Source organism: Gorilla gorilla, chromosome 18, assembly GCF_029281585.2.
Source record: "Gorilla gorilla gorilla isolate KB3781 chromosome 18, NHGRI_mGorGor1-v2.1_pri, whole genome shotgun sequence".
In the NCBI taxonomy this organism is placed as follows: domain Eukaryota; kingdom Metazoa; phylum Chordata; class Mammalia; order Primates; family Hominidae; genus Gorilla; species Gorilla gorilla.
In genome coordinates, this window is record NC_073242.2 from 36201232 (window position 1) to 36228915 (window position 27684).

At 49.7% G+C, this 27684-nt stretch overlaps 1 protein-coding gene across 2 annotated transcripts in view; it reads left to right on the forward strand.

Moving 5' to 3' along the window:
• ITGAL (integrin subunit alpha L) overlaps nucleotides 1-27684 on the forward strand; it is a 50668-nt gene that overhangs the window by 13844 nt on the left and 9140 nt on the right. Inside the window, exons 10-25 of one of the 2 annotated variants that reach the window (XM_055365904.2) lie at nucleotides 2552-2625; nucleotides 2724-2856; nucleotides 7681-7832; nucleotides 8182-8319; nucleotides 9568-9765; nucleotides 9907-10037; nucleotides 12554-12714; nucleotides 12818-12969; nucleotides 17616-17705; nucleotides 18691-18747; nucleotides 18836-18909; nucleotides 20149-20290; nucleotides 23802-23912; nucleotides 24322-24401; nucleotides 24491-24577; nucleotides 27209-27284. In XM_055365904.2, the coding sequence (XP_055221879.2) occupies nucleotides 2552-2625; nucleotides 2724-2856; nucleotides 7681-7832; nucleotides 8182-8319; nucleotides 9568-9765; nucleotides 9907-10037; nucleotides 12554-12714; nucleotides 12818-12969; nucleotides 17616-17705; nucleotides 18691-18747; nucleotides 18836-18909; nucleotides 20149-20290; nucleotides 23802-23912; nucleotides 24322-24401; nucleotides 24491-24577; nucleotides 27209-27284 (1856 nt within the window). The remainder of the gene's footprint in view (nucleotides 1-2551; nucleotides 2626-2723; nucleotides 2857-7680; nucleotides 7833-8181; nucleotides 8320-9567; nucleotides 9766-9906; nucleotides 10038-12553; nucleotides 12715-12817; nucleotides 12970-17615; nucleotides 17706-18690; nucleotides 18748-18835; nucleotides 18910-20148; nucleotides 20291-23801; nucleotides 23913-24321; nucleotides 24402-24490; nucleotides 24578-27208; nucleotides 27285-27684) is intronic. The other variant, XM_055365906.2, reaches the window with a different exon arrangement.

Below are 27684 nucleotides of genomic sequence, written 5' to 3' on the forward strand. Positions count from 1 at the left end.
AAAAAAACTCACTCTCAACTGGCTTTTAAGCTGAGATATGAAAGATGAGATTCAAACAGCAATGTGAGAAAGGTGGAATGAGGGCAGAGAGAAGCACAGGTGCAAGGCCAGGGGCGGGGAAAGGGCTCGGCATGCCAGGAAAATGGAAAAAGTTCAGTGTGACCGAAGCGCAGTGAGGAAGGGAGAGAGAAGGTTGGCAGGGAGGTAAGGGTCTTCCAGGCCCTCAGAAAGAGTTTGGATTTCAGTGTGAAGATCGATGAGAAATCATGAAGGAGTTTTTTGTTGTTGTTGTTTTGAGACAGGGACTCACTCTGTTGCCCAGACTGGAGTGCAGTAGTGCGATCACGGCTCACTGCAGCCTCAAACTCCTGGGCTCAAGCAGTCCTCCCACCTTGACCTCCTGAGTAGCTGGGACTACAGATACACACCACCACACCTGGCTAATTTTTAAATTTTTTGTAGAGACAAGAGTTTCTTAGCCGGGCGTGGTGGCTGGCGCCTGTAGTCCCAGCTACTCGGGAGGCTGAGGCAGGAGAATGGCGTGAATCCTGGAGGTGGAGTTCACAGTGAGCCGAGATTGTGCCACTGCCCTCCAGCCTGGGCGACACAGTGAGACTCCGTCTCAAAAAAAAAAAAAAAAAAAAAGAGTTTCTACTATATTGCCTAAGCAGGTCTTGAACTCCTGGGCTCAAGCAATCTTCCTGCTTCAGCCTCACATGGTGCTGGGATTACAGGCATGAGCCACTACGCCCGGCCGAGACAGAGTTTCTACTATATTGCCCAGGCTGATCTTTAACTCCTGAGCTCAAGCAAGTCTTCTGCCTCAGCCTCACAAAGTGTTGGGATTACAGGCGTGAGCCACTGTGCCCAGCCCATGAAGAGGTTTTTTGTTTTGTTTTGTTTTGTTTTTTGAGACAATCTTGCTCTGTCACCAGGCTGGAGTGCAGTGGTGTGATCTTGGCTCACTGCAACCTCAGCCTCCTCGGTTCAAGCGATTCTCCTGCCTCAGCCTCCCAAGTAGCTAGGAGTACAGGCGCCTGCCACCACACCCAGATAAATTTTTTGTATTTTTAGTAGAGACGGGGTTTCACCATATTGGCCAGGTTGGTCTTGAACTCCTAATCTCAGGTAATCTGCCCACCTTGGCCTCCCAAAGTGCTAGGATTACAGGTGTGAGCCACTGTGCCTGGCTTTTTTTTTTTTCAAGACAGAGTTTCGCTGTGTCAGCCAGGCTGGAGAGCAGTGGTGCGATCTTGGCTCACTGCAACCTCCAGTTGTTTTTGAGCCTCCCAGCCTCGAGCAATTCTCCTGCCTCAGCCTCCCAAGTAGCTGGGATTACAGGCATGTCCCACCATGCCTAGCTAATTTTTGTATTTTTAGTAGAGATAGGGTTTCACCATGCTGGTCAGGCTGGTCTCAAACTCCTGACCTCAGGTAATCTGCTTGCCTTGGCCTCCCAAAGTGCTGGGATTACAGGCATGAGCCACCACGCACAGCCAGTGAAGAGTTCTTAAGGAGAAGCTATATAAGCCAGGCACGGTGGTGCATACCAGTAGTCCCAGCTACTTGGGATGCTGAGGCAGGAGGATCTCTTCAGCCTAGGAGTTTGAGACTGTAGTGAGCTATGATCACACCACTGCACTCCAGCCTGGGCAACACAGCAAGACCCTGTCTCAAAAAAAAAGAAAAAGGGTGTATTTCAAAGGCAGGAGTATCATGATTTGGTGATGTGTTGGAGATGAGATGGAGGAAAGAGAAGACTCCAGGTGGATTTGGTTTCTTAGCATGGTTCATTAGGTGAGTGGGGGTGCCATTCATTGAAGTGAGAAGCCTGAGTCAGAGCAGAAACCAAGAGCTGAGTCTTGGACACACGGAGATGAGTAATTGGATATTCAAATCTGGAGGCTGGGCACAGTGGCTCACACCTGTCATTGTCCCAACACATTGGGAGGCCAAGGCGGGTGGATCACCTGAGTTCGAGACCAGGCTGGCCAACATGGTGAAACCCCATTTCTACTAAAAATACAAAAATTAGCTGGGCATGGTGGCGCACCTATAATCCCAGCTACTCGGGAGGCTGAGGCAGGAGAATCGCTTGAACCCAGGAGGCAGAGGCTGTGGTGAGCTGAGATTGCACTACCGCACTCCAGCCTCGGCGACAGAGAGAGACTCCATCTCAAAAAAAAAAAAAAAAAAATTTGCCAGGTGTGATGGTGTGTGCCTGTAGTCCCCGCTATCCAGGAGGCTAAGCCGGGAGGGTTGCTTGAGCTTGGGAGGTTGAGGCTGCAGTGAGCTGTGATTGTGCCACTGCACTCCAACCTGGGCAACAGAGCAAGACCTTGTTTCAACAACAAAAAACAAACAAATCTGGGACTCCCAGGGTAAAAGCCAACTCCGCATTAAGCCACTTCCTGGGTCTGCCTGACCCTCACATGCATGCCTTCTACCTTACCCAGAAGTAAATACCTCACTTCTTCCCCGTCCTGCCATGAATTTTTTTCACTGCATTTACTGCTGTTGGGTCTCACCTGTTCTCTGCTTTGTTCCCCAGGCACAAGCAAACAGGACCTGACTTCCTTCAACATGGAGCTGTCCTCCAGCGGCATCAGTGCTGACCTCAGTAGGGTGCGTGCTGGGCTGGAGCAATGGGCTGCAGGGAGTGCAGTTGGCTCTGGGGGGTGGGTCGGTGGGTAGCTGACCCGCTCATCTCCTTCCCTGGGCAGGGCCATGCAGTCGTGGGGGCAGTAGGAGCCAAGGACTGGGCTGGGGGCTTTCTCGACCTGAAGGCAGACCTGCAGGATGACACATTTATTGGGAATGAACCATTGACACCAGAAGTGAGAGCGGGCTATTTGGGTGAGTACTTCTCTTTTCTGCTGGGTTCTTCTGGTTGTTGAGGTCAGATGGTCGCTCAGCCTGGCTTCCAAAACAATAATGAAAGCAGTTAAGCAACCAGCATGAACAAAGTCAGAGTTTAAATATGGCTATAACATTCATAATTTATTGTCTGTATTTTCTGATGCTTTGACATCTTGGGGCCGTGCTAATCCTGAAGAGACTACCTCTCCCAGGGTAGACAAATTCCTAGAGATAGTAAACAACTTGCCTGTGAATATGCCTTGTAGCTGGTCCTGGTGGCTCATGCCTGTAATCCCAGCACTTTGGGAGGTTGAGGCAGGCGGATCACCTGAGGTCAAGAGTTCAAGACCAGCATGGCCAACATGGTGAAACCCTGTCTCTACTAAAAATACAAAAGTTAGCCAGGCATGGTGGCGCATGCCTGTAGTCCCAGCTCTTCTGGAGGCTGAGGCAGGAGAAACGTTTGAACCTGAGAGGAGGAGGTTGCAGTGAGTGGAGATCACGCTGCTGTGCACCAGTCTGGGCAAAAGAGCAAGACTCTGTCTCAACAAACAGGGCCGAGCACAGTGTCTGACAGCTGTAATCCCAGCACTTTGGGAGGCTGAGGCAGGTGAATCACCTGAGGTCAGGAGTTCAAGACCAGCCTGGCCAACATGGCAAAACCCCATCTCTACTAAAAATACAAAAATTAGTCAGGCATGATGGCGGGTGCCTTTAATTCCAGCTACTCAGGGGGCTGAGGCAGGAGAATCGCTTGAACCCAGGAGGCGGAGGTTGCAGTGACTCCAGCCAAGATGACAGAGCGAGACTCCGTCTAAAAAAAAAAAAAAAAAAAAAAAAGGCCTTTTATATGCAAACCAGCCAATTCCGAGCCCATATCCTCAGCCACCTCCTTTGTCTAATCCTTACACAATAAGCCAATAGTTCCTCTGCCCTAAATCAGCTCAGAGCCAGGCATCAGTCAACCAGAGGCCACCGCTATAGCCCAGAGCCAGCCAAAATTATTCAAACTGTGCAATTCTAAACTTGCTTGAACTTGCCAACCTAGCTTGCCACCCTTCCTTGTGGAAACCACAAGAAGAGCTCTGGGCCATGCTCTTCCCTGGCTCCTCGTGCCTCTCCACTAATGTAGTGTTTCCCTGTCTGGCCCTGCATGGCATCTAGTGCCTACTCCCTCTTGGAACTGTGGCTAGTAAACTTCTTTCAATGACAGTGATTCTCTGTATCATCAGTCACACCTATATATTAAATCCCAGGCACATTTTAAAACAACCTGCCTTATTAGTAAGAGGACTGGCCACTCCTTTTTAAGGCTTCCTCCTCTTGAATTGTCCAAGAGCACCTGAGGTCAAGAGTTCAAGACCAGCCTGGCCAACATGGTGAAACTCCGTCTCTACTAAAAACACAACAAAATTAGCTGGACGTGGTGACGCACACCTGTAGTCCCAGCTACTTGGGAGGCTGAGGCAGGAGAATCACTTGAACCTGGGAGGCAGAAGTTACAGTGAGCCGAGATTGCACTACTGCACTCCAACCCGGGTGACAGAGAGAGACTTTGTCTCAAAAAAAAAAAAAAATTAGTTGGGCATGGTTGTGCATGCCTGTGGTCCCAGCTACTTGGGAGGCTGAGATGGGAGGATCACTTGAGCCTGGGAGGTTAAGGTTGCAGTGAAAAAAAAAAAAAAAAAGAAGAAATGACTCTAAAATTTAATCTCTAGCTGGGTGTGGTGGCTCACACTGTAATCCCAGCACTTTGGGAGGCTGAGGCTGGCAGATCATTTGAGGTCAGGAGTTCGAGACCAGCTTGGCCAACATAGTGAAAGTCCGTCTCTAGTAAAAATGCAAAAAATTAGCCAGGCATGGTGGCATGCACCTGTAATCCCAGCTACTCGGGAGGCTGAGGTAGGAGAATCTCTTGAACTCTGGAGGCACAGGTTGCAGTGAGCCGAGATCGTGCCACTGCAGTCCAGCCTGGGTGACAGAGCAAAACTCTGTCTCAAAAAAAAAAAAAGAAAAAAGAAAAAAAGTTTAATCTCTAGTTAGACACCCACCCCACTATACACACGCATAAATATATACATATATGTGGATAGACAAATAAACAGAATCCTGAGTGTCTACTATGCTACTATCCTTCAGATCTCAGTTTAGCTATCACTAGTGTAGCACTAAGCATTTTATATACATGTCTTATTTAACTCTCAGAACACACCCCATGAGATTGGTACTGTTCCTTTTTTTTTCTTTAGACATAGGGTCTCGCTTTGTCACCTAGGCTGGAGTGCAGTGGCACCATCTTGGCTCACTGCTGCCTTGACCTCCTGGCTTTGAGCAATCCCCCTTCCTCAGCCTCCCAAAGTGCTGAGGTTATAGCCGTGAGCCACAATGTCCAGCCTCTTCCCTTTTTGTAGATGAGAAAACTGAGGCACAGAGGCATGAAGCAATTTACTTAACGACTACACAGCTAGGAAACAGTAGCACTAGGATTTAAACCTTGTCTCATGGAGTTCAAGAATTTGGAGTTCTTAACCCTTGTGCTTCCAGACTCCATAGGACAATAGGGAAGCGGTTCTGTCTCTTCACTCTTCCTTCCATGTGCTGTAGGGCCTTGGATAGCTCTGTTTTCTTCACTCACTTTCAACTGCTCTGCACAGAGACCATCAGATGGGCTCAGTGACTCATCTCAGAGGATTCTTGCTGGTGGCTCCTGGCTCTAGCCCAATCTTGGGTCCAATTTCCTGCAGTGTTTCCTCAGACATTCAGTAGAGGTTGTCCTGGTATCTTAGAGGAAAGAACCTCATTACAGGAAGTTGAAGATGAAGACAGCCTGACACTGACATGATATCTTTTCTTTTTCTTTTTTTTTTTTTTTTTGAGACTGAGTCTCTCTGTTGCCTAGGCTGGAGTGAAGTGGCGCGATCTCAGCTCACTGCAACCTCCACCTCCCAGGTTCAACCGATTCTCTTGCCTCAGCCTCCTGAGTAGCCGGGACTACAGGCGCATGCCACCACGCCCAGCTAATTTTTTGTATTTTTAGTAGTGATGGGGTTTCACCATGTTGACCAGGCTGGTCTCAAACTCCTGACGTCAGGTGATCCACCCGCCTCGGGCTCCCAAAGTGCTGGGATTACAGGCGTGTGCCACCGCTCCCGGCCAACATGATATCTTTTTTTTTTTTGAGACGGAGTCTTGCTCTGTCACCCAGGCTGGAGTGCAGTGGCGCTATCTCAGCTCACTGCAAGCTCCGCCTCCTGGGTTCACGCCATTCTCCTGCCTCAGCCTCTCGAGTAGCTGGGACTACAGGTGCCCGCCACCATGCCCAGCTAATTTTTTGTATTTTTGGTAGAGACGGGGTTTCACCGTGGTCTCGATCTCCTGACCTCGTGATCCGCCTGCCTCGGTCTCCTAAACTGCTGGGATTACAGGCGTGAGCCACCGCGCCCGGCAACATGATATCTTTAAGCATGAAAATTTTTCAAGTTTCCTGCTTTATTTTATTTTGTTAGAGACAGGGTCTCACTCTGTCACCCAGGCTAGAGTGTAATGGCACCATCGTAGTTCAAGGCAGCCTTGAACTCCTGGGTTCAAGCAATCCTTTTGCCTCTCAGCCTCTCTAGTACCTGGGACCACAGGTGTGCATCACCACACCTGGCTAGTTTTTGTAATTTTTTGTAGAGACGGGGTCTCACTATGTTTCCCAGGCTGGTCTCACACTTCTGGCCTCAAGTGATCCTCCTACCTCGGCTTCCCAAAATGTTAGGATTACAGGTGTGGGCCACTGCACTTGGCCCAGACATGCTTTATTTTTAATATCCATGCCAACTTTGCATTCTTCTGACTAATATATACCATTTTATTTTATTTTATTTATTTTATTTACTTATTTATTTATTTATTTATTTATTTTGAGACGGAGTCTCGCTCTGTCGCCCGGGCTGGAGTGCAGTAGTGAAATCTCGGCTTGCTTCAAGCTCCCCCTCCCAGGTTCACATTCTCCTGTCTCAGCCTCCCAAGTAGCTGGGACTACAGGTGCCTACCACCACGTCCAGCTAATTTTTTGTATTTTTAGTAGAGACGGCGTTTCACCGTGTTAGCCACGATGGTCTCGATCTCCTGACCTTGTGATCCACCCGCCTTGGCCTCCCAAAGTGCTGGGATTACAGGCGTGAGCCACCGCGCCTGGACTCCCATTTTAATTTATTATTTAAGAAAAAAGAGGCCGGGCACAGTGGCTTATGCCTGTAACCCCAGCACTTTGGGAGGCTGAGGTGGGTGGATCACCTGAGGCCAGGAGTTTGAGACCATCCTGGCCAACATGGCAAAACCCTGTTTCTACTAAAAATACAAAAAATTATCTGGGTGTGGTGGCTGGGCGCCTGTAATCCCAGCTATTTGGGAGGTTGAGGCAGGAGAATTGCTTGAACCCGGGAGGCGGAGGTTGCAGTGAGCTGAGATCATGCCATTGCATTCCAGCCTGGGCAAGACAGCGAGACTCTGTCTCTAAAAAAGAAGAAAGAATGGAGTCTTCCTTACTAATCCTCAGGTAAACTGAGGCTCAGAAGAGGCTCCACGCTCCACTTGTTGTGCATAGCTGCTTTTCCCTGGGTGTGCATGTCACCCGCAGTTGAAGACATGCCATCCCCAAGATGGCAGGATTTGTTTGGCTGGGAGCACATGGATGCTTTTCTCAGGAGAAGGTCTTCAGCTGTTTCCATGCATCTCTGCTACTAACCCAATTCCCTGGGGCCCCTGCCCCTCTCCTGCTGGGTGTTCTTCCAGCATCCTCTGTTCCTAACCCCACGCCCCACACACTTTCCTCAGGTTACACCGTGACCTGGCTGCCCTCCCGGGAAAAGACTTCGTTGCTGGCCTCGGGAGCCCCTCGATACCAGCACGTGGGCCGAGTGCTGCTGTTCCAAGAGCCACAGGGCGGAGGACACTGGAGCCAGGTCCAGACAATCCATGGGACCCAGGTGCGCCCAGTCCGAGGGCATCTGCAGACCAGGGACTGGCGGGACACACGTCATACTCCCTTCTGTCCTTTGAATGCTCATCCACTTACCATGTGGCAGCCCCTGTGCTAAACATGATCACATTTGTCCCTCATAACACACAGAGGTAAGCCCTGTCATCTCCCTCTCTAGTTTAAGAAACTGAACCTCAAAGAGCCCACCTTGTCTTAATGCACATAGACTAGGGGTGGATCCAAGATTGGAACCTGCATTTGAGGGAGTGGCACAAGATGAACACGGTACAGGTATCTCCCTGCCAACCCCTGCTGTTCCCACAGGTGCTTCCCCAAACACCTGCCTCTCCCCACAGATTGGCTCTTATTTCGGTGGGGAGCTGTGTGGCGTCGACGTGGACCAAGATGGGGAGACAGAGCTGCTGCTGATTGGTGCCCCACTGTTCTATGGGGAGCAGAGAGGAGGCCGGGTGTTTATCTACCAGAGAAGACAGGTGGGGCTAGGATCTGGAGCTGAGAGGGAGGAGGGAGAGCAGCAGAGATTCGCAGCTCCCAGTTATTCTGAAGGCTTTCTCTGTCTGGTCACGTGGCGATCAAACTTTTAGAACGACAGAGAGGCAATAGTGAATCCTCACTGGGGAAAGACTGTATGCAGGGTCCAGTGCCAACATTTCTTTTTTCTTTTGAGACAGAGTCTCACTCTTATGGCCCAGGCTAGAGTGCAGTGGCGCGATCTCAGCTCACTGCAACCTCCACCTCCCAGGTTCAAGGGATTCTCCTGCCTCAGCCTCCCGAGTAGCTGGGATTACAGGCATGTGCCACCATGCCCAGCTAATTTTTGTATTTTTAGTAGAGATGGGGTTTCGCCATGTTGGCCAGGCTGGTCTCGAACTCCTGACCTCAGGTGATCCACCCTCCTCGGCCTCCCAAAGTGTTCGGATTACAGGTGCCTGCCGCCACACCCAGCTAATTTTTGTATTCTTAGTAGAGACCGCGTTTCGACATGTGGGCCAGGCTGGTCTCTAATCCTGACCTCAGGTGATCCACCCGCCTCGGCCTCCCAAAGTGCTGGGATTACAGGCGTGAGCCGCTGCACCTGGTAGGCAGCGCCAAACTTTTTATAGATAAATGACCTCCCTTTCCTCGTGACCACCTGCTGAGATACTACAAGCTTTATTTTATAAATGGGAATCCCTGGGGTGCGGTGGCTCATGCCTGTAATCCCAGCACTTTGAGAGGCTGAGGCAAGATGATTGCTTGAAGCCAGGAGTTCAAGACCAGCCTGGGCAACATGACAAGACCCTGTTTCTACAAAAATAAAAATAAATAAATTAAAATTTTAAAGTTAGCCAGATGTGGTGGTACATACCTGTAGTCCCAGCTACTTGGGAGGCTGAGGTGGGAGGATCGCTTGAGCCCAGGAGTTCGAGGCTGTAGTGAGCTGCGATTGCACCACTGCACTCCAGCCTGTGCGACAGAGCAAGACTCCATCTCAAAAAAAAATTATCAAAAAAATGTATATATATATAAATGGAAACCCCAAGCTCAGTAGGGGAAACCACAAGGTCACAGTAAGAGGACAGTAAGAGGCTGGGCTGGTGCTTGAACCCTGGTTAGTCTAACGGCACCATTCCAATTCTGTGAGGGACCCCATCTTACGTTTCTTTAGCATTCTTCACTCAGTTGTTCTGTGACAGCATGCTGAGTGACTTGGGTGTGACCTGTCTCTTGCTACTTCCTAGTTGGGGTTTGAAGAAGTCTCAGAGCTGCAGGGGGACCCCGGCTACCCACTCGGGCGGTTTGGAGAAGCCATCACTGCTCTGACAGACATCAACGGCGATGGGCTGGTAGACGTGGCTGTGGGGGCCCCTCTGGAGGAGCAGGGGGCTGTGTACATCTTCAATGGGAGGCACGGGGGGCTTAGCCCCCAGCCAAGTCAGGTGACGTACGCTGCCTGCCAATCACACTCCATTCTCAGGTGCCCTAAGCCCCCAAGCCCAGACCCCACTCCCCAGCCCGATCCTTCCCTCCCTCCAACCTACCTCTCCTCAGCTTAGTGGTAATTTCTTTCTTGCTCTCAGCGGATAGAAGGGACCCAAGTGCTCTCAGGAATTCAGTGGTTTGGACGCTCCATCCATGGGGTGAAGGACCTTGAAGGGGACGGCTTGGCAGATGTGGCTGTGGGGGCTGAGAGCCAGATGATCGTGCTGAGGTGAGATGGGGCTCCCAGGTCACACCTGATGACCCCAGCTCTTATCCTGTTTTGTTTATATTTTATTTTATTTATTTATTCTGGGTTTTTTTAGAGACAGGGTCTCTCTTTGTTGCTCATGCTGGAGTGCAGTGGCATGATCATAACTCACTGCAGCCTCGAACTGCTGGGCTTAAGTGATCCTCCCACCTCAGCCTCTCGGGTAGCTGGGACTACAGGTGCTCGCCACCACACCTGGCTAATTTTTTTTTTTTTTTTGGTAGCAATGGGGACTTACTTTTTTGCCCCAGCTGGTCTCAAACTCCTGGTCTCAAACTATGCTTTCTCCTCAGCCTCCCAGAGTGCTGGAGTTACAGGCAGGAGCCACTATGCATGGCCTAATTTTTATTTTTTTTAATATATGGTCTTCCAGGCCAGGCACAGTGGCTCACACCTGTAATCCCAGAGACAGCTTACATATTGGAAAACATATAATTAAAAATTAGCAGGGTGTGGCAGCTGGGCACCGGGGCTCACGCCTCTAATCCCAGCACTTCGGAAGTCCGAGGCGGGTGGATCACGAGGTCAGGAGATGGAGACCACCCTGGCTAACACGGTGAAACCCCATCTCTACTAAAAACACAAAAATTAGCCAGGCGTGGTGGCGGGTGCCTGTAGTCGCAGCTACTCGGGAGGCTGAGGCAGGAGAATGGCGTGAACCCAGGAGGCGGAGCTTGCAGTGAGCTGAGATCGCGCCCCTGCACTCCAGCCTGGGTGACAGAGTGAGACTCTGCCTCAAAAAAAAAAAAAAAAAAAAGATTAACAGGGTGTGGTGGCTCATGTGGGTAATCCCAGCACTTTGAGAAGCTGTGGCAGGAGGATTACTTGAGCTCAAGAGTTTGAGACCAGCCTGGGCAACACAGTGGGACACCATCTGTACTTTTTTTTTTTTCTTTTGAGAGAGTCTTGCACTGTTGCCCAGGCCAGAGTGCAGTGGTGCGATCTTGGCTCACTGGAACCTCCACCTCCTGGGTTCAAGCGATTCTCCTGCCTCAGCCTCCCAAGTAGCTGGGATCACAGGCATGCACCACCATGCCTTGCTAATTTTTTTGTATTTTTAGTAGAGACGGGGTTTCGCCATGTTGGCCAGGCTGGTTTTGAACTCCTGACCTCAAGGGATCCGCCCGTCTCGGCCTCCCAAAGTGCTAGGATTACAGAGTGAGCCACCGTGCCCAGCCCTTTTCTTTTTTTTTTTAATTGGCCAGGTATGGTGGTGCATGACTGTAGGCCCAGCTACTTGGGAGGCTAAGGCAGGAGGATGACTTGAGCCTGGGAGGTCGAGGTTGCAGTGAGCTGTGATCATGCCACTGTACTCCAGCCTGAGCGACAGAGTGAGATCCTACCACAAAAAAATAATAAATAGGCCAGGCGCAATGACTCATGCCTGTAATCCAGCACTTTGGGAGGCCGAGGCGGGTGAATCATTTGAGGTCAGGTGGACGTGGTTGTGGGGGCCCCTCTGGAGGAGCAGGGGGCTGTGTACATCTTCAATGGGAGGCACGGGGGGCTTAGTCAGGAGTTCAAGACCAGCCTGGCCAACCTGTTGAAACCCCATCTCTACTAAAAATACAAAAATTAGCTGGGCATGGTGGCATGCGCCTGTAATCCCAGCTACTCAGGAGGCTGAGGCAGGAGAATTGCTTGAGCCCAGGAGGCGTCTCAAAAAAAAAAAAAAAAAAAAATAGGAGCCAGGCACTGGGGCTCACTCCCGTAATCCCAGCTACACAGGAGTCTGAGACAAGAGGATCGCTGGAGGCCAGGAGTGTGAGGATGCAGTGAGCTATGACTGCAACACTGCACTCCAGCCTGAGCAACAAAGCGAGGCTCTGTCTAACAACAACAAAAGCTGCAACTTTATTATGAAGCATAATAAAATTCATGCAAGCATCACTGAAGGCTTAAACATAAGCATGAAAGTAACTCAGTATGATTTCTCTTCCTAAGAGCTTTCTCTTCTTCATGGAAAATGGGTCAGAGGCTGCTAGAATGAACTGGGAGCCCTAATTAGTTGTCATCATTATTGGCCAGGCATGGTGGCTCATGCCTATAATCCCAGCACTTTGGGAGCCCAAGCCGGGAGGAGCTTGAGCTCAGGAGTTCAAGACCACCCTGGGCAACATAGGAAGATCCCTTCTCTACAAAAATGTATTTAAAGTTAGCCAGGTGTGGTGGCACATGCCTGTGGTCCCAGATCCTTGGGAGGCTGAGGTGGGAGGATCACTAGAGCCTGGGAGACCGAGGCTGTAGTGAGCTGTTATCATGCCACTGCACTCCAGCCTGGGCAACAGGGTGAGACCCTCTCTCAAAATAAATAAATAAAAAGTATCATTATTATTTTCATTAAGAGGAGACAGTGACATGTTGAGGTCTGCTTTAGGGAAGGAGAGTTCTCTGGCCTTGCTGGCGGGAGCCCCACATCTGAGGGGGGACGTGCAGTTGGGTTGGAGGGAGAGAGTTGGTTGCCTTCTGCCCTGCAGCTCCCGGCCTGTGGTGGATGTGGTCACCCTGATGTCCTTCTCTCCAGCCGAGATCCCAGTGCATGAAGTGGAATGCTCCTATTCAACCAGTAACAAGATGAAAGAAGGAGTTAATATCACAATCTGTTTCCAGATCAAGTCTCTCATCCCCCAGTTCCAAGGTCAGAGCTCTCCTCCTGCTCCCAGGGCAGCTGCCGCCCCAAATCCAGGCTTATGGCCTGGGATCCCCCACCATTCAACTCTTGCCTTTTCCGCCCTGCCCAGGCCGCCTGGTTGCCAATCTCACTTACACTCTGCAGCTGGATGGCCACCGGACCAGAAGACGGGGGTTGTTCCCAGGAGGGAGACATGAACTCAGAAGGAATATAGCTGTCACCACCAGCATGTCATGCACTGACTTCTCATTTCATTTCCCGGTAAGGGAGCCAGCGCCAATGCTCTGGGATGAGCTACCTGCAGGGGCAGGCTCAGCTCCGTCACTGTCCAGTGGGTGACACGTCACTTCCATCCCTCTGTGCTGTCACTTCCTCTCCTGTGCAATGGTAGTAATAACACCCTTAGCATATTTTCTTCTAGTGTTTTTTTTAAATTTTATATATATATATATATATATATATATTTTTTTTTTTTTTTTTTTGGACACAGAGTCTCGCTCTGTCACCCAGGCTGTAGTGCAGTGGCACGGTCTCACTTACTACAGCACGATCTTGGCTCATGGCCACCTCCGCCTCCTGGGTTCAAGCAATTCTCCTGCCTCAGTCTCCCGAGTACCTGGGATTACAGGCACCTGCCACTATGCCTAGCTAATTTTTGTATTTTTGGGAGAGATAGGGTTTCACCATGTTAGTCAGGCTGGTCTCGAACTCCTGACCTCAGGTGATCTGCCTGCATTGGCCTCCCAAAGTGCTGGGATTACAGGCATGAGCCATCGCTCCTGGCCTATTTTATATTATTTATTTATTTATTTATTTATTTATTTATTTATTTATTTGAGACAGAGTCTCGCTCTATCACCCAGGCTGGAGTGCAGTGGCATGATCTCGGCTCACTACAGCCTCTGCCTCCCGGGTTCAAGCGATTCTCCTGCCTCAGCCTCCCGAGTAGCTGGGATTACAGGTGCGTGCCACCATGCCCAACTAATTTTTATATTTTTAGTAGAGTTGGGGTTTCACCATGTTGGCCAGGCTGGTCTCGAACTCCTGACCTCAGGTGATCCTCCTACCTCGGCCTCCCAAAGTGCTGGGATTACAGGCATGAGCCACTGCACCCGGCCGTATTTTATATTTTTAGAGATGGGGGTCTTACTGTGTTGCCCAGGCTGGACTCTAACTTCTGGCCTCAAGAGGTTCTCTTGCCTCAGCTTCCTGAGTAGCAGGGACTACAAGTGCACACCACTGTGCCTGGCTGCTTCTAGTTTTTTAATTTTTTAAATTTTTTATTAAAAAAAATTTTTTTAGAGACAGGGCCTTGCTCTATCGTCCAGGCTGGAGTGGAGTGATGCAATCATGGCTCACTGTAGCCTCCAACTTCTGGGCTCAAATGATCCCCCCACCTCAGCCTCCCGAGTAGCTAGGACTACAGGCATGCACCACCACATCTGGATAATTTTTAAAAATGTTTTTGTAGGCCAAGCACGGTGGCTCAGCACTTTGGGAGGCCAAGGTGGGTGGATCACCTGAGGTCAGGAGTTCGAGACCAGCCTGGCCAACATGGTGAAACCCCATCTCTACTAAAAATACAAAATTAGCTGCATGTGTTGGCACATGCCTGTAATCCCAGCTACTTGGGAGGCTGAGGCAGGAGAATTGCTTGAACCCAGGAGGCAGTGGTTGCAGTGAGCCAAGATCGTGCCATTGCACTCCAGCCTGGGCAACAAGAGTGAAACTCCATCTCAAAAAAAAAAAAAAATAGTTTTTGTAGAGACAAGGTCTTGCTGTGTTGCCCAGGCTGGTCTAAAACCCTTGGCATCAAGTAATCCTCTTACCTTGGCCTCCAAAAGTGCTGGGATTACAGGCGTGAGCCACCGTGCCCAGCAGCTTCTACTTTTTAATATATTTATGGGCATTTTTAACATGATTACAATGGCAATGTAGTTACTATTTTTCCCTACTCTTTTCATACATTATATATTAATGCTGCTACACAGCTTTCATAATTTTTGATTATGAAATATTAAAATATTTGGCTGGGCACGGTGGTTCATACCTGTAATCCCAGCACTTTGGGATGCCGAGGTGGGCAGATCACCTGAGATTGGCAGTCCAAGACCAGCCTGGCCAACATGGAGAAACCCCATCTCTACTAAAAAAAGTACAAAATTAGCTGGGCGTGGTGGCCCATGCCTGTAATTCCAGCTACGTGGGAGGCTGCAGCAGGAAAATCACTTGAACCCAGGAGGTGGAGGTTGCAGTGAGCCGAGATCGTGCTATTGCACTCCAGCCTGAGCAACAAGAGTGAAACTCCATCTCAAAAAAAAAAAAAAGAAATATTAAAATATTTAATTTTTACAGAATATTCAATCATCATGGTATGTTGTTATTTGCCAGGTACATATCATGCATCCCAGAAAAAGGGTATTTTTTAACGTTTTTAAATTAAGTCTCATGTATGGTACATGGAAAAAAAAAAGTTTTTAAAAAAGTTTAAACAGGCCAGGCACGGTGGCTCATGCCAGCACTTTGAGAGGCTGAAGTAGGTGGATTGCTTGAGCTTAGGAGTTCAACACCAGCCTGGGCAACATAGCGAGACCCCTTCTCTACAGAAAACACCAAAAAATTAGCCAGCCTTGGTGGAGCGCACCTGTAGTCCCAGCTACCTGGGAGGCTGAAGCAGGAGGATTGCTTGAACCCAGGAGGTGGAGGTTGCAATGAGCTGTGATTGTGCCACTGCACTCCAGCCTGGGCAACAGAATGAGACTCTGTCTCCAAAACAATAAAGTTTGAACAACTGTTGAAATACCCAGATTCAGTTGCTTATAAGCAATCCTGTATAAAAATGGGATTAATATGGCCGGGCGCAGTGGCTCACGCCTCTAATCCCAGCACTTTGGGAGGCCAAGGTGGGCGGATCACGAGGTGAGGAGATTGAGACCATCCTGGCTAACACGGTGAAACCCCGTCTCTACTAAAAATACAAAAAATTAGCTAGGCGTGGTGGTGGGGGCCTGTAGTCCCAGCTACTTGGGAGGCTGAGGCAGGAGAATGGCATGAACCCGGGAGGCGGAGCTTGCAGTGAGCCGAGATCGCGCCCCTGCACTCCAGCCTGGGCGACAGAGCAAGACTCCATCTCAAAAAAAAAAAAAAAAAAAAAAAAAGGGATTGATATAAAATTGTTATGTTCTCTTAAATATTTCATAAAAGGCCAGGCATGGTGGCTCATGCCAGTAATCCCAGCACTTTGGGAGACTGAGGTGGGCGGATCACTTGAGGTCAGGAGTTCAAGACCAGCCTGGTCAACATGGTGAAAACCCATCTCTACTAAAAATGCAAAAAATTAGCCAGGTGTGGTGGCAGGCGCCTGTAATCCCAGCTACTCAGGAGGCTGAGGCAGGAGAATCATTTGAACCCAGGAGGCGGAGGTTGCAGTGAGCTGAGATTGTGCCATTGCATTCCAGCCTGGGCAACGATAGTGAAATTCCGTCTCAAAAAAAAAAAAAATTCATATAAGACAGTATAGGATTGGGACATAAGAATTTGAAGTTTGTTTTAAACTTTTTTTTTTGAGATGGAGTCTCACTGTGTTGCCCAGGCTAGAATGCATTGTTATGATCTGGGCTTACTGCAGCCTCTGCCTCCTGGGTTCAAGTAATTCTCCCACCGCATCCTACCAAGTAGCTGGGATTACAGGTGAACACCACCATGCCCGGCTAATTTTTGTATTTGTAATAGAGATGGATTTTCACCATGTTGGCCAGGCTGGTCTCAAACTCCTGACCTCAGGTGATCCACCCACCTCGGCATCCCAAAGTGCTGGGATTACAGGTGTAAGCCACTGCACCCAGCCTGTTTTAAACTTTTTATTATGGGAATATGAATCATACAAAACTAGAAAAAAATAGTTTAATGAATCCCCAGGTCCTCATCACCCAGTTTCAACAATTATCGACTCACCCTCTATTTCATTCAAACCTCTACTCAGTGCCCCTCTGCCTACTCCCATTCCACCTCTTATAAGATTTAGACATTTTAAACATAAATTTGCCAGAAAAGAAAGCAGTGTGACATGGTGGAAAGATCCTGGACTTTGGATTTGGACAGATTTGGGTTCAAATCTTGACTGTCACTCCAAGTTCTTAGGACAACTGTGCCACCTTTTTAGTTTTCATTTTCTTTTTTTTTTCTTTTCTAGAGGGGGGCAGAAGGAGAGAGGATGAAAGAGAAAGAGAAAGAAAGGAGGGAAGGAAGGAAGGACAATGGAGGAAGGAAGGAAGGGAGGGAGGGAGGGAGGGAGGCAGGCAAGGAGGGAGGGAGGGAAAAGAAGAAAGAAAAAAAGAAAAGAAAGAAGGAGGGAAGGAAGGAAAAGAGAAGAAAGAAAAGGAAGGAAGGGAGAGCTCATTTTCCTTATTTTAAATGTTGGGGTAATAATACCTACCTCTTAGGGCTAGTAGAACCTTCAGGTGAAAAACAATTTGAGTACCTACAAAATGCCAGTGTCAGGCATTGGTAATAACAAATGACTAAGACCCAGCCCTATTCTCAAGGAACAAAATTCTAGAACTAGGATATTCTAGTTATTCTGAAATTTTCTTAAGCAAACTTTGATAATGGCTGCCTAGGTCAAAATTCAGGGGCTTCAGTTAGGACACAGTGGGGGAAAAGTGCTGGGATTGATTAGTGATGTCTGCTGGGGAACTGGGGCTCAGGGATGATAACTGTGCTGAGAAGCCCCCTGGGTGTGCTGTACACACCTGCTATGTAGTCAATGGATTTTCAATACTGGTAGGGTCTTAGACAAAGAACTACCAGAATTTCATCACTTGTAAAATGCTGACAAGGTATACATCTAATCGGAAGTGCGGTAAAGGTTAGATTCATGACATAGGCTGTATTCTTATCACCCTCAGGTATGTGTTCAAGACCTCATCTCCCCCATCAATGTTTCCCTGAATTTCTCTCTTCGGGAGGAGGAAGGGACACCGAGGGACCAAAGGGCGGTAAGAAGAGATGGCTAGGGATGGTGGGGAGTTTATCAGAGAAATCCATTTGGCAAGAAGAGCCGCCCATGGCCGGGCAGCGCACTCCTGTAATCCCAGCACTTTGGGAGGCTGAAGTGGGTGGATCACTTAAGGTCAGGGGTTCGGGACCAGCCTGGCCTACATGGTGAAACCCCATCTCTACTAAAAATACAAAGATTAGTCAGGTGTGATGGTGCACTTGAGGCCAGGAGTTTGAGACCAGCCTGGGCAACATAGTGGGACTCCCTTTCTACAAAACATAAAAAATTAGTTATTGTGATGGTGCACCCCTGTAGTCCCAGCTACTTGGGAGGCTGAGCAGTGAGGATCACTTGAGCCCGGAGGGTTGAGGCTGCAGTGAGCTATTGAGCTATGATTGCACCACTGCCCTCCAGCCTAGGCAACAACGCGAAACCCTGTATCTAAAGAAGAAGAAGAAAAAAAAAGAGCCGGCTGGGTGTGGTGGCTCACACCTGTAATCCCAGCACTTTGGAAGGCTGAGGGGGGTGGATTGCTTGAGACCAGGAGTTCGAGACCAGTGTGCCAACATGGCGAAAACCCATCTCTACTAAAAATATTTTTAAAAAATTAGCCAGGCGTGGTGGTAGATGCCTGTAATCCCAGCTACTCAGGAGGCTGAGGCATAAGAATCGCTTGAACCCAGGAGGCAGAGGTTGCAGTGAGCAGAGATTGCGCCACTGCACTCCAGCCTGGGCAACAGAGTAAGACAGTCTTAAAAAAAATAAAATAAAATAAAGAGCTGCCAGCAGAGTAAGACTGCACAAATGGCAGTAGGCTGAGGCAGCAGAGTGGGGCAGCCCTGGAAAGGCAGCTGGCTCCTGGGCAGGGCCAACCACAGCCAGCCCAGTTGAGCTAAGCCCCTGCCCCTCCAGCTCTCCTTCATGAGGTCTGCTGCCTCAGTTAATCTCTCCTCTCTCCATCCTGCCCACTACCCCTCGCTCAGCAGGGCAAGGACATACCGCCCATCCTGAGACCCTCCCTGCACTCGGAAACCTGGGAGGTAAGAGGGGAGAAGGGGCAGGCAGAGAGGCCTGGGAACAAGTCCCTCCTGATCTGAGCCTCTTACTCCTTTCTTCTTGGCGTTTCAGATCCCTTTTGAGAAGAACTGTGGGGAGGACAAGAAGTGTGAGGCAAACTTGAGAGTGTCCTTCTCTCCTGCAAGGTCAGTAAGGCCTCCCACCCTCCAGCCTCCCATCCACTCTGTTTTAAGACCCCCTACTCCACTCACCAGATATGTCATTTGCAGACACCACTTCCCTCTCTTGGGCCTTAGTTTCCTTTTCTGAGAAATTTGAGGCTGAACTCAGGGGCTCATGCCTATAATCCCAGCACTTCAGGAGGCCAACCAAAGGGGGAAGATTCGTTAGGCCAAGAGTTCAAGACCAGCTATGGGAAACATAGCAAGACCCTGTCACTAAAAAAAAATTTAAAAATTAGCTGGGCATGGTGGCTCATGCCTGTATTCCCGGCTACTTGGGAGATTGAGGCAGAGGATCGCTTGAGCCTAGGAGTTTGAGGCTGCAGTAAGCACCACTGCACCCCAGCCTGGGTGACACAGCAAGACCCTATCTCTAAAAAATAAAAAGCAAATAAAATAAAAAGCAAATCCCTCATGGAACTCCTATCAGTCATCAGTAAATGAGATTGCAAGAATTGTAAAACTGAAAGTATGAGCATGGCCCGGCGCGGTGGCTCACGCCTATAATCCCAGCACTTTGGGAGGCCAAGGCGGGCAGATCACCTGAGGTCAGGAGTTTGAGACCAGCCTGGCCAACATGGTGAAACCCCGTCTCTACTGAAAATACAAAATTTAGCCGGGCATGGTGGCACGTGCCTGTAATCCCAGCTATTTGGGAGGCTGAGGCAGGAGAATTGCTTGAACTCTGGAGGTGGAGGTTGCAGTAAGCCGAGACTGTGCCATTGCACTCCAGTCTGGGCTACAGAGTGAGATTCTATCTCAAAAAAAAAAAAAAAAAAAGCCGGGGGCGGTGGCCTGTAATCCCAGCACTTTGGGAGGCCAAGGCGGGCGGATCACGAGGTCAGGAGATTGAGACCATCCTGGCTAACACAGTGAAACCCCGTCTCTAATTAAAATACAAAAAAAAAATTAGCCGGGCATGGTGGTGGGCGCCTGTAGTCCCAGCTACTCGGGAGGCTGAGGCAGGAGAATGGCGTGAACCCGGGAGGCGGAGCTTGCAGTGAGCCAAGATCGCGCCACCGCACTCCAGCCTGGGTGACAGAGTGAGACTCCATCTCAAAAAAAAAAAAAAAAAAAAAAAAAGACTGAGCATAAAAGATGATTGGTTTCGATTTATTTCTTTCTGGCCCACCAGATCCTTCAGTTCTGATATTCCCCACCCTGATCCTCCCTCCTCCATCTTTCCCTGATCATCCCCCACAGATCCAGAGCCCTGCGTCTAACTGCTTTTGCCAGCCTCTCTGTGGAGCTGAGCCTGAGTAACTTGGAAGAAGATGCTTACTGGGTCCAGCTGGACCTGCACTTCCCCCGGGGACTCTCCTTCCGCAAGGTGGAGATGCTGAAGGTGGGTGAGAGGACAGCGCCTGCCTGCGGGCATCTGTTCGGCAGACACTGCCCCCTTCTTTGAGCCCCAGGCAGCCAGGACAGCCTGAACACATGGGCAGCTGCGGGTGGACAGGGGTCTTAGGGTCATATCTGGGTTCCCAGCCTGGAGCTGTATGATCCGAGGTACCAGGTTTACCCTCTCAGGCAGGGTGCGGTGGCTCACAACTGTAATCCCAACACTTTGGGAGGCCAAGGCGGGCAGATCACCTGAGGTCGGGAGTTCGAGACCAGCCTGGCCAACATGGTGAAACCCTATCTCTACTAAAAAAATACAAAAATTGGCCGGGCGTGGTGGCTCACGCCTGTCATCCCAGCACCTTGGGAGGCCGAGGCGGGCGGATCACGAGGTCAGGAGATCGAGACCATCCTGGCTAACACGGTGAAACCCCGTCTCTACTAAAAATACAAAAAATTAGCCGGGCGAGGTGGCGGGCGCCTGCAGTCCCAGCTACTCAGGAGGCTGAGGCAGGAGAATGGCGTGAACCCCAGGGGGCGGAGCCTGCAGTGAGCCGAGATCGCGCCACTGCACTCCAACCTGGGCGACAGCGAAACTCCGTCTCAAAAAAAAAAAAAAACAAAAAAAAACAAAAAAAACCCCACAAAAATTAGCCAGGTGAGGTGGTGTGCGGCTGTAATCCCAGCTACTAGGGAGGCTGAGGCAGGAGAATTGTTTGAATCTGTAAGGCAGAGGCTACTATGAGCCAAGATTGTGCCCCTGCACTCCAGCCTGGGTGATAGAGCAAGACTCCATCTCAAAAAAAAAAAAAATTTAAATAGAGAGAGGGTCTCACTATGTTCCCCAGGCTAGTCTCAAACTTCTGAGCTCAAGCAATCTGCCTACCTCAGCCTCCCAAAGTGCTAGGATTACAAGTGTGAACCAGTGTGCCCGGCCAAATTTCCTTCCTTTTTAAGGTTGAATAATATTCCATTTTATGCATAGACCATGTTTTACCTATTTATCAGTCGATGAACACTTGAATTATTCTTTTTATTTTTTTTATTTTCTTTAAATTTATTTATTATTTTTTTTTTTTTCTGAGACGGAGTCTCGCTCTGTCACCCAGGCTGGAGTGCAGTGGCGCGATCTCGGCTCGCTGCAAACTCCACCTCCCGGGTTCACGCCATTCTCCTGCCTCAGCCTCCCGAGTAGCCGGGACTACAGGCGCCCACCACCAAGCCCGGATAATTTTTTGTATTTTTAGTAGAGACGGGGTTTCACTGTGTTAGCCAGGATGGTCTTGATCTCCTGACCTCATAATCCACCCGCCTCGGCCTCCCAAAGTGCTGGGATTACAGGCGTGGGCCACCGCGCCCGGCCTTTTTTTTTTTTTTTTTTTGAGACGAAGTCTTGCTCTTTTCCCCCAGGCTAAAGTGCAATGGTGCAATCTCGGCTCACTGCAACCTCCGCCTCCCGGGTTCAAGTGATTCTCCTGCCTCAGCCTCCCGAGTAGCTGGGATACAGGCGCCTGCCACCACACCCAGCTGATTTTTATATTTTTAGTAGAGATGGGGTTTCACCATGTTGGCCAGGCTGGTCTTGAACTCCTGTCCTCAGGTGATCTACCTGCCTTGGCCTCCCAATGTGCTGGGATTACAGGCGTGAGCCACTGCACCCAACCGAATTATTCTTATACAGCAACATTAAATGTTTATTTGCTGGATGTGGTGGTGCGCACCTGCAATTCCAGCTACCTTGGGGGCTGAGGTGGAGAAGTGCTTAAGCCCAAGAGTTCGAGGCCGCTGTGAGCTATGGTCATGCCAATGCACTCTAGCCTGGGCAACAGAACAAGACTCTGTCTCTACACAAAATTAAATAATTGGCCAGGTGTGGTGGGGTGTGCCTGTAGTCCTGCTACTCAGGAGGCTGAGGTGGGTGGATCGCTGGAGTCCAGGAGTTTGAGGCTGCAGTGAGCTATGATTACAACATTGCCCTCCAGCTTGGGCGACAGAGTGAGACCTTGTCTCAGGAAAAAAAAAAACAAAAAGCAAAAAAAAACTGGGCTGGGTGTGGTGGTTCACGCCTGTAATCCCAGTACTTTGGGAGGCTGAGGTGGGCAGATCATCTGAGGTCATGAGTTCAAAACCAGACGGGGCAACATGGTGAAACCCCATCTCTACTAAAAATACAAAAATTAGCTAGGTGTGGTAGCATGTGCCTGTAATCCCAGCTGCTTGGGAGGCTGAGGCAGGAGAATCACTTGAACCCAGGAGGTGGAGGTTCAGTGAGCCAAGATCACTCTACTGCACTCTAGCCTGGGTGACAACAGCAAGACTCCATCTCAAAAAAAAAAAAAAAAAAAAAAAGAGAGAGAGAGAGAAAATAACTGGAGTCAAACAGTTCTGTGTTCAAGTTCTTACGGATCCCTACTGTTACCCAGTTATGACACCTTGGGAAAGTCCCTTAGCCTCCCTGAACCTCTATTTCCTTATCTGTTTCCTTCCCGGTCTGAGCCTGAAATCTATTCTTTACAAAATTGGGATGAAGATGAATGGTTTAATAATGCTTAGCCCAGGATCAGGCTCATTTTTTTAAATGGTTACTGAATGTATAGAGGTAGTGGCATTTTAAAAACTTCACGATAGTCTCTTCTTTGATTGTACCACACTTTACTGAGCTGTTGTTATCTCTTTGACCTGTTTGAGCACTTCCAGTTTTTCAGTATTATAAATAGTGTTGCAATTACCCCCCTACACCCAACTTTTATTTTTGAGATAAGGTCTCACTCTGTTGCCCAGGCTAAAGTATAGTGGCATAAGCATGGCCCACTGCAGCCTCAAACTCCTGGGCTCAAGTGATTCTCCTACCTAATAGCTGGGACGACAGGCACGCCCCACTATGCTCAGCTCATTTTTAAACATTTTTTGTAGGCCAGGTACAGAAGCTTACACTTATAATCCCAGCACATTGGTAGGCTGAGGCAAGCAGATCTCTTGAGCCCGGGAGTTCAAGAGCAGCCTGAGTGACATACACAGACTCCATCTCTACTAAAAATACAAAAATTAGCTGGACATGGTGGCACATCCCTGTAGTCCCAGCTACTCGGGAGGCTGAGGCAGGAGGATCGCTTGAGCCTGCGAGTCAGAGGTTGCAGTGAGCCGAGATCGCACCACTGCACTCTGGCCTGGGCAACAGAGTAAGATCCTATATTTAAAAAAAAAAAAAAATTTTTTAATAGAGATGGGGTCTCACTCTTGCCCAGGCTGATCTCAAACTCCTGGCCTTAAGTAATCCTCCCACCTCAGCCTCCCTGAGTGCTGGGATTTCAAGTGTGAGCTACCTTACCCGGCCTTCCAGTGACTATTTTGTACTAAGCCTCTGTATGCAGCCCTGATTCTTGGGCCCTTTCCCGCTGAGAAGTTTCCATGACAGGGACAGAGCCCCTGGGGGAGGTAGGCCAGGAGGGCTGGTGGCCTCTGGGGGAAACTTGGCCTTGCTCATTAACAAACTTGTTTCCTCCTTTCACTCTCAGCCCCATAGCCAGATACCTGTGAGCTGCGAGGAGCTTCCTGAAGAGTCCAGGCTTCTGTCCAGGGCATTATCTTGCAATGTGAGCTCTCCCATCTTCAAAGCAGGCCACTTGGTGAGTGCTTCAAGTCTCCAGGGACCAAGCAGCCTAGGGGCCCTGAGCTGGTGGAGGGCAGGGAGCTCTTGGCTCAGGAGGAGGGAGCAGGTGATTGTCAAGAAGGGTGTACCTTGCCCCTACCTAAGAGAAATGTATGTGAATCTGTTCTGTGTCATGTTTGAGAGCCTGGACTTTGGAATCAGGCAAAGCTGGGATTGGGTTATTCATTTTGTGACCTTATAGACATAACTTAACCGTCTGGAGCCTTGGTTGCCTCATCTTTGCAATGGGTAGAATCCTAGCTCAGTGCTTGGGGTGCAGTGAGCACTTGATAAGGGGTCCCTGAGATGATGGTGATTGGATGTGGGGGCCGTGAGGCTGCTCCTCATGACCCTTCCATTTCCATTGCCCTCTCCTTTCCTGCCAGGTTGCTCTGCAGATGATGTTTAATACACTGGTAAACAGCTCCTGGGGGGACTCGGTTGAATTGCACGCCAATGTGACCTGGTGAGCAGGCCGCGCCCACATCCCTGCCATGGTCTCAGACCTGGCCAAGCCCTTCTCCTAACACTGGCCTCTTCCTTGCCCCAATGCAGTAACAATGAGGACTCAGGCCTCCTGGAGGACAACTCAGCCACTACCATCATCCCCATCCTGTACCCCATCAACATCCTCATCCAGGAGTAAGTTCTTCCCAGCAGACAGCCAACCCTCTCCTCTCACCGCAGCCTCCCAACCCAGGGCCCCGACTTTGCCCCTGGGGCTCTCCTTCTGAACCTCCTTCCTTTCTTAGAGCCCCTTGGGGTAATTAGAACTGATTCCAGCCACAACCCCAAAAGTTTTCAACATTCCAAAATGTGAGGGCCATGGAAGAGCTCAGGGAAGGATTAGCATTTACTGATGGAAGAAAAAGCTCATTGAACACTAATTTTATATCAGACTGAGGGCCAGCTGCACTGCGCAGTTGCTGACATTGCCTGGAGCCCTCAGCACCTCTGTGAGGCAGCTGTGCCGCTCTCCATTTTACCAATGAACAAGCTGAGGCTCAGAGAAGGCCGGCACTTACCCAAGGTCCAATAGCTGGAAGAACTAAAGCCAGGGTCTGAGCTTCAGCCTGTCTGACTCCAAAGGCCCAGCCAAGCTCCTGACTGTTTCAGTCACCCTAGATTCTCTCCCCTCCTGGGGGCCGATAATGCCAGGAGAGATAGGAGAAAAGTTATCACAATACCCCTTGCCCTCAGGGAGCTTACAGTCAGGTGGGAGAGCCCAAACTCATGCACACACAGAGTCAGTGACTCTCAGAACACAGTAGCAGGAAGGAACCATGGGGATCGCTAGTTGGGTTTGTAACTGAATTCTGGTCTGGCTGCTTGTTACTTGAAAGCCAGACTTAAGAAGCAAGAGTTGGTGGGAGGAAAGGCAGGTTTATCTGGAAAGCCAGGCAATTGAGAAGACAGTGAACTAGTGTTCTAAAGGACCATCTGTAATGTTAAGGGTAGGGGGAAGAGAAAGGGGTTAAGATCAAGAGGTAACTTAGCACAGACATCCGGGCACCAGAGAGGATACAAGGAGGTTGGGAACTTCTTGGTCCTTGGTCAGGTCACAGTGCTTCTATAAATCTTTAGCAAAACATAGTTAGTTGTTTACAGATGTCCCCTTTAATGCCAGACTTAGTTTTAAAAACTACATGATAGCTGTTTTTGCATGTTATCTCAGTGCTCTAAAATTATCCTAGCCTATGGACAGGAATGGGTAAAGGCCTCTTCAACAAAAATGGAGGGAGTTATGTCCGTTTTTTGCTATTTCAAAAAAACCTGTTACAGGTCTTCTCGCTTATAGAAAAGGAAACTTGGCCAGGCGCGGTGGCTCACACCTGTAATCCTAGTAATCTGGGAGGCCAAGGTGGGTGGATCACTTGAGGTCAGTAGTTCAAGACCAGCCTGGCCAACATGGTGAAACCTTGTCTCTACTAAAAATACAAAAATTAGCTCGGCGTTGTGGCAGGCACCTATAATCCCAGCTACTCAGGAGGCTGAGGCAGGACAATTGCTTGAACCTGGGTGGAGGAGGTTGCAGTGAGCCGAGATCATGCCACTGCACTCCAGCCTGAATGACAGAGTGAGACCCTGTCTGAAAAAAAAAAAAAAAGGAAACTCAAAATCGAGTGGCTTTTTCCAGTTGGCTCAGTTACAGAAGGACAGAGAAGGACAGGGACAGTGTCCGAGCTCAGGTCTCTAGTGCTTTTTAAATTTTTTTTATTTTTTAAGAGACAGAGTCTCGCTCTGTTGCCCAGGCTGGAGTGCAGATGCACAATCTCGGCTCACTGCAACCTCCTCCTCCCGGGTTCAAGCAATTCTCCTGCCTCAGCCTCCCAAGTAGCTAGGACTACAGGTGCCTGCCACCATGCCCAGCTAATTTTTGTATTCTTAGTAGAGATGGGGTTTTGCCATGTTGGCCAGGCGGGTCTTGAACTCCTGAACTCAGGTGATCTACCTGCCTCAGCCTCCCGAAGTGCTGGGATTACAGGCGTAAGCCACCGCGCCTGACCTCCAGTGCTTTTGAACATCAATGCCACACAGTATGACACTGACATGAAATTAGAGCCAGGAAAGATGAGTGTGGGTTGGGGGAGAAATGGAAGGGTTCGTGGAGAAAGTGCAGCTTGGACTGGGGTCTGGAGGATGAGGCCATTAGGGGAAGAGCTGAAAAGGAACCTAGGTGTCCTCATCAGAGACCATGGCCCAGACAAAGGCAAGGAGGGAGGAAGCAGTGGGGCAGACCTGGGGGACAGGGATTGGGCAGGATTAGCCAAGGGCAGGTGTGTGCAGGGGAGCAGTGAGGAGACTGCCTGGACATGGGAGGCTTTGGACCTGACCCTCCCTCACAGTAGGGGGCCATTGGCCAATGCTGAGCAGGTGAGTGGCAGAACTAGTGAGTGATGTTGGGAAGGTCACCCAGCAGTGTGTGTTGGAAGGATGGGTGCGAGGGGCATCAGCAGTGGATACGATTATCTAGGAGATGAACAGGGCCCAGAGGACAGTGGAGACACTGGTGAGGTGGCGCGCAGTGGGGAGGACATAGCCTCCACTGGACACACTTCCCTGGGCTCCAGTCCTGTCTCTCCACTGTGGGCTTTGGACAAGAGGCTGGCCCTGTCCAGGAGCCTTAGTTTCTGGGAAAGAGCAGGTTGTGGTAGGGATTGAATGAGATGGTATCTGTGCAGTTCCTAGCACAGTGGCTGGGCACTCAGAAGCTTCCTGGAGCCCGGGTTGCTGTCACTTCGTTCTTCCATCGCTGCCCTTCTCTCTCCGCAGCCAGGAAAACTCCACACTCTATGTCAGTTTCACCCCCAAAGGCCCCAAGATCCACCAAGTCAAGCACATGTACCAGGTATGAATCCCAATGTGGAAGGTCCTTATAGGTCACACATTCATTCCTTATCCCGGGGACTGAGGATGCAGGCACCAAGTAGACACAGTCCTCATCCTAGCCATCCAACTGTTCAATAATCCTTTCTCTAGAGCGTCACAGCCTCCACTTACAGGCTTCCAGCAGCAGCATATGCTAACTCCTTTCTGCCACTGGATGCATTATTTCAAGAATCACAGGACTTGAGAGCAAGGAGGATGCTGAGAGAGAACCTGCTTTTTCATAACAACATTGAATGAGCTACTATTCCTTGCTCTGTTTGTTACCCAGGCTTGAGTGCAGTGGTGCAATCTCGGCTCACTGCAAACTCTGCCTCCCAAGTTCAAGCAATTCTCCTGTCTCAGCCTCCCAAGTAGCTGAG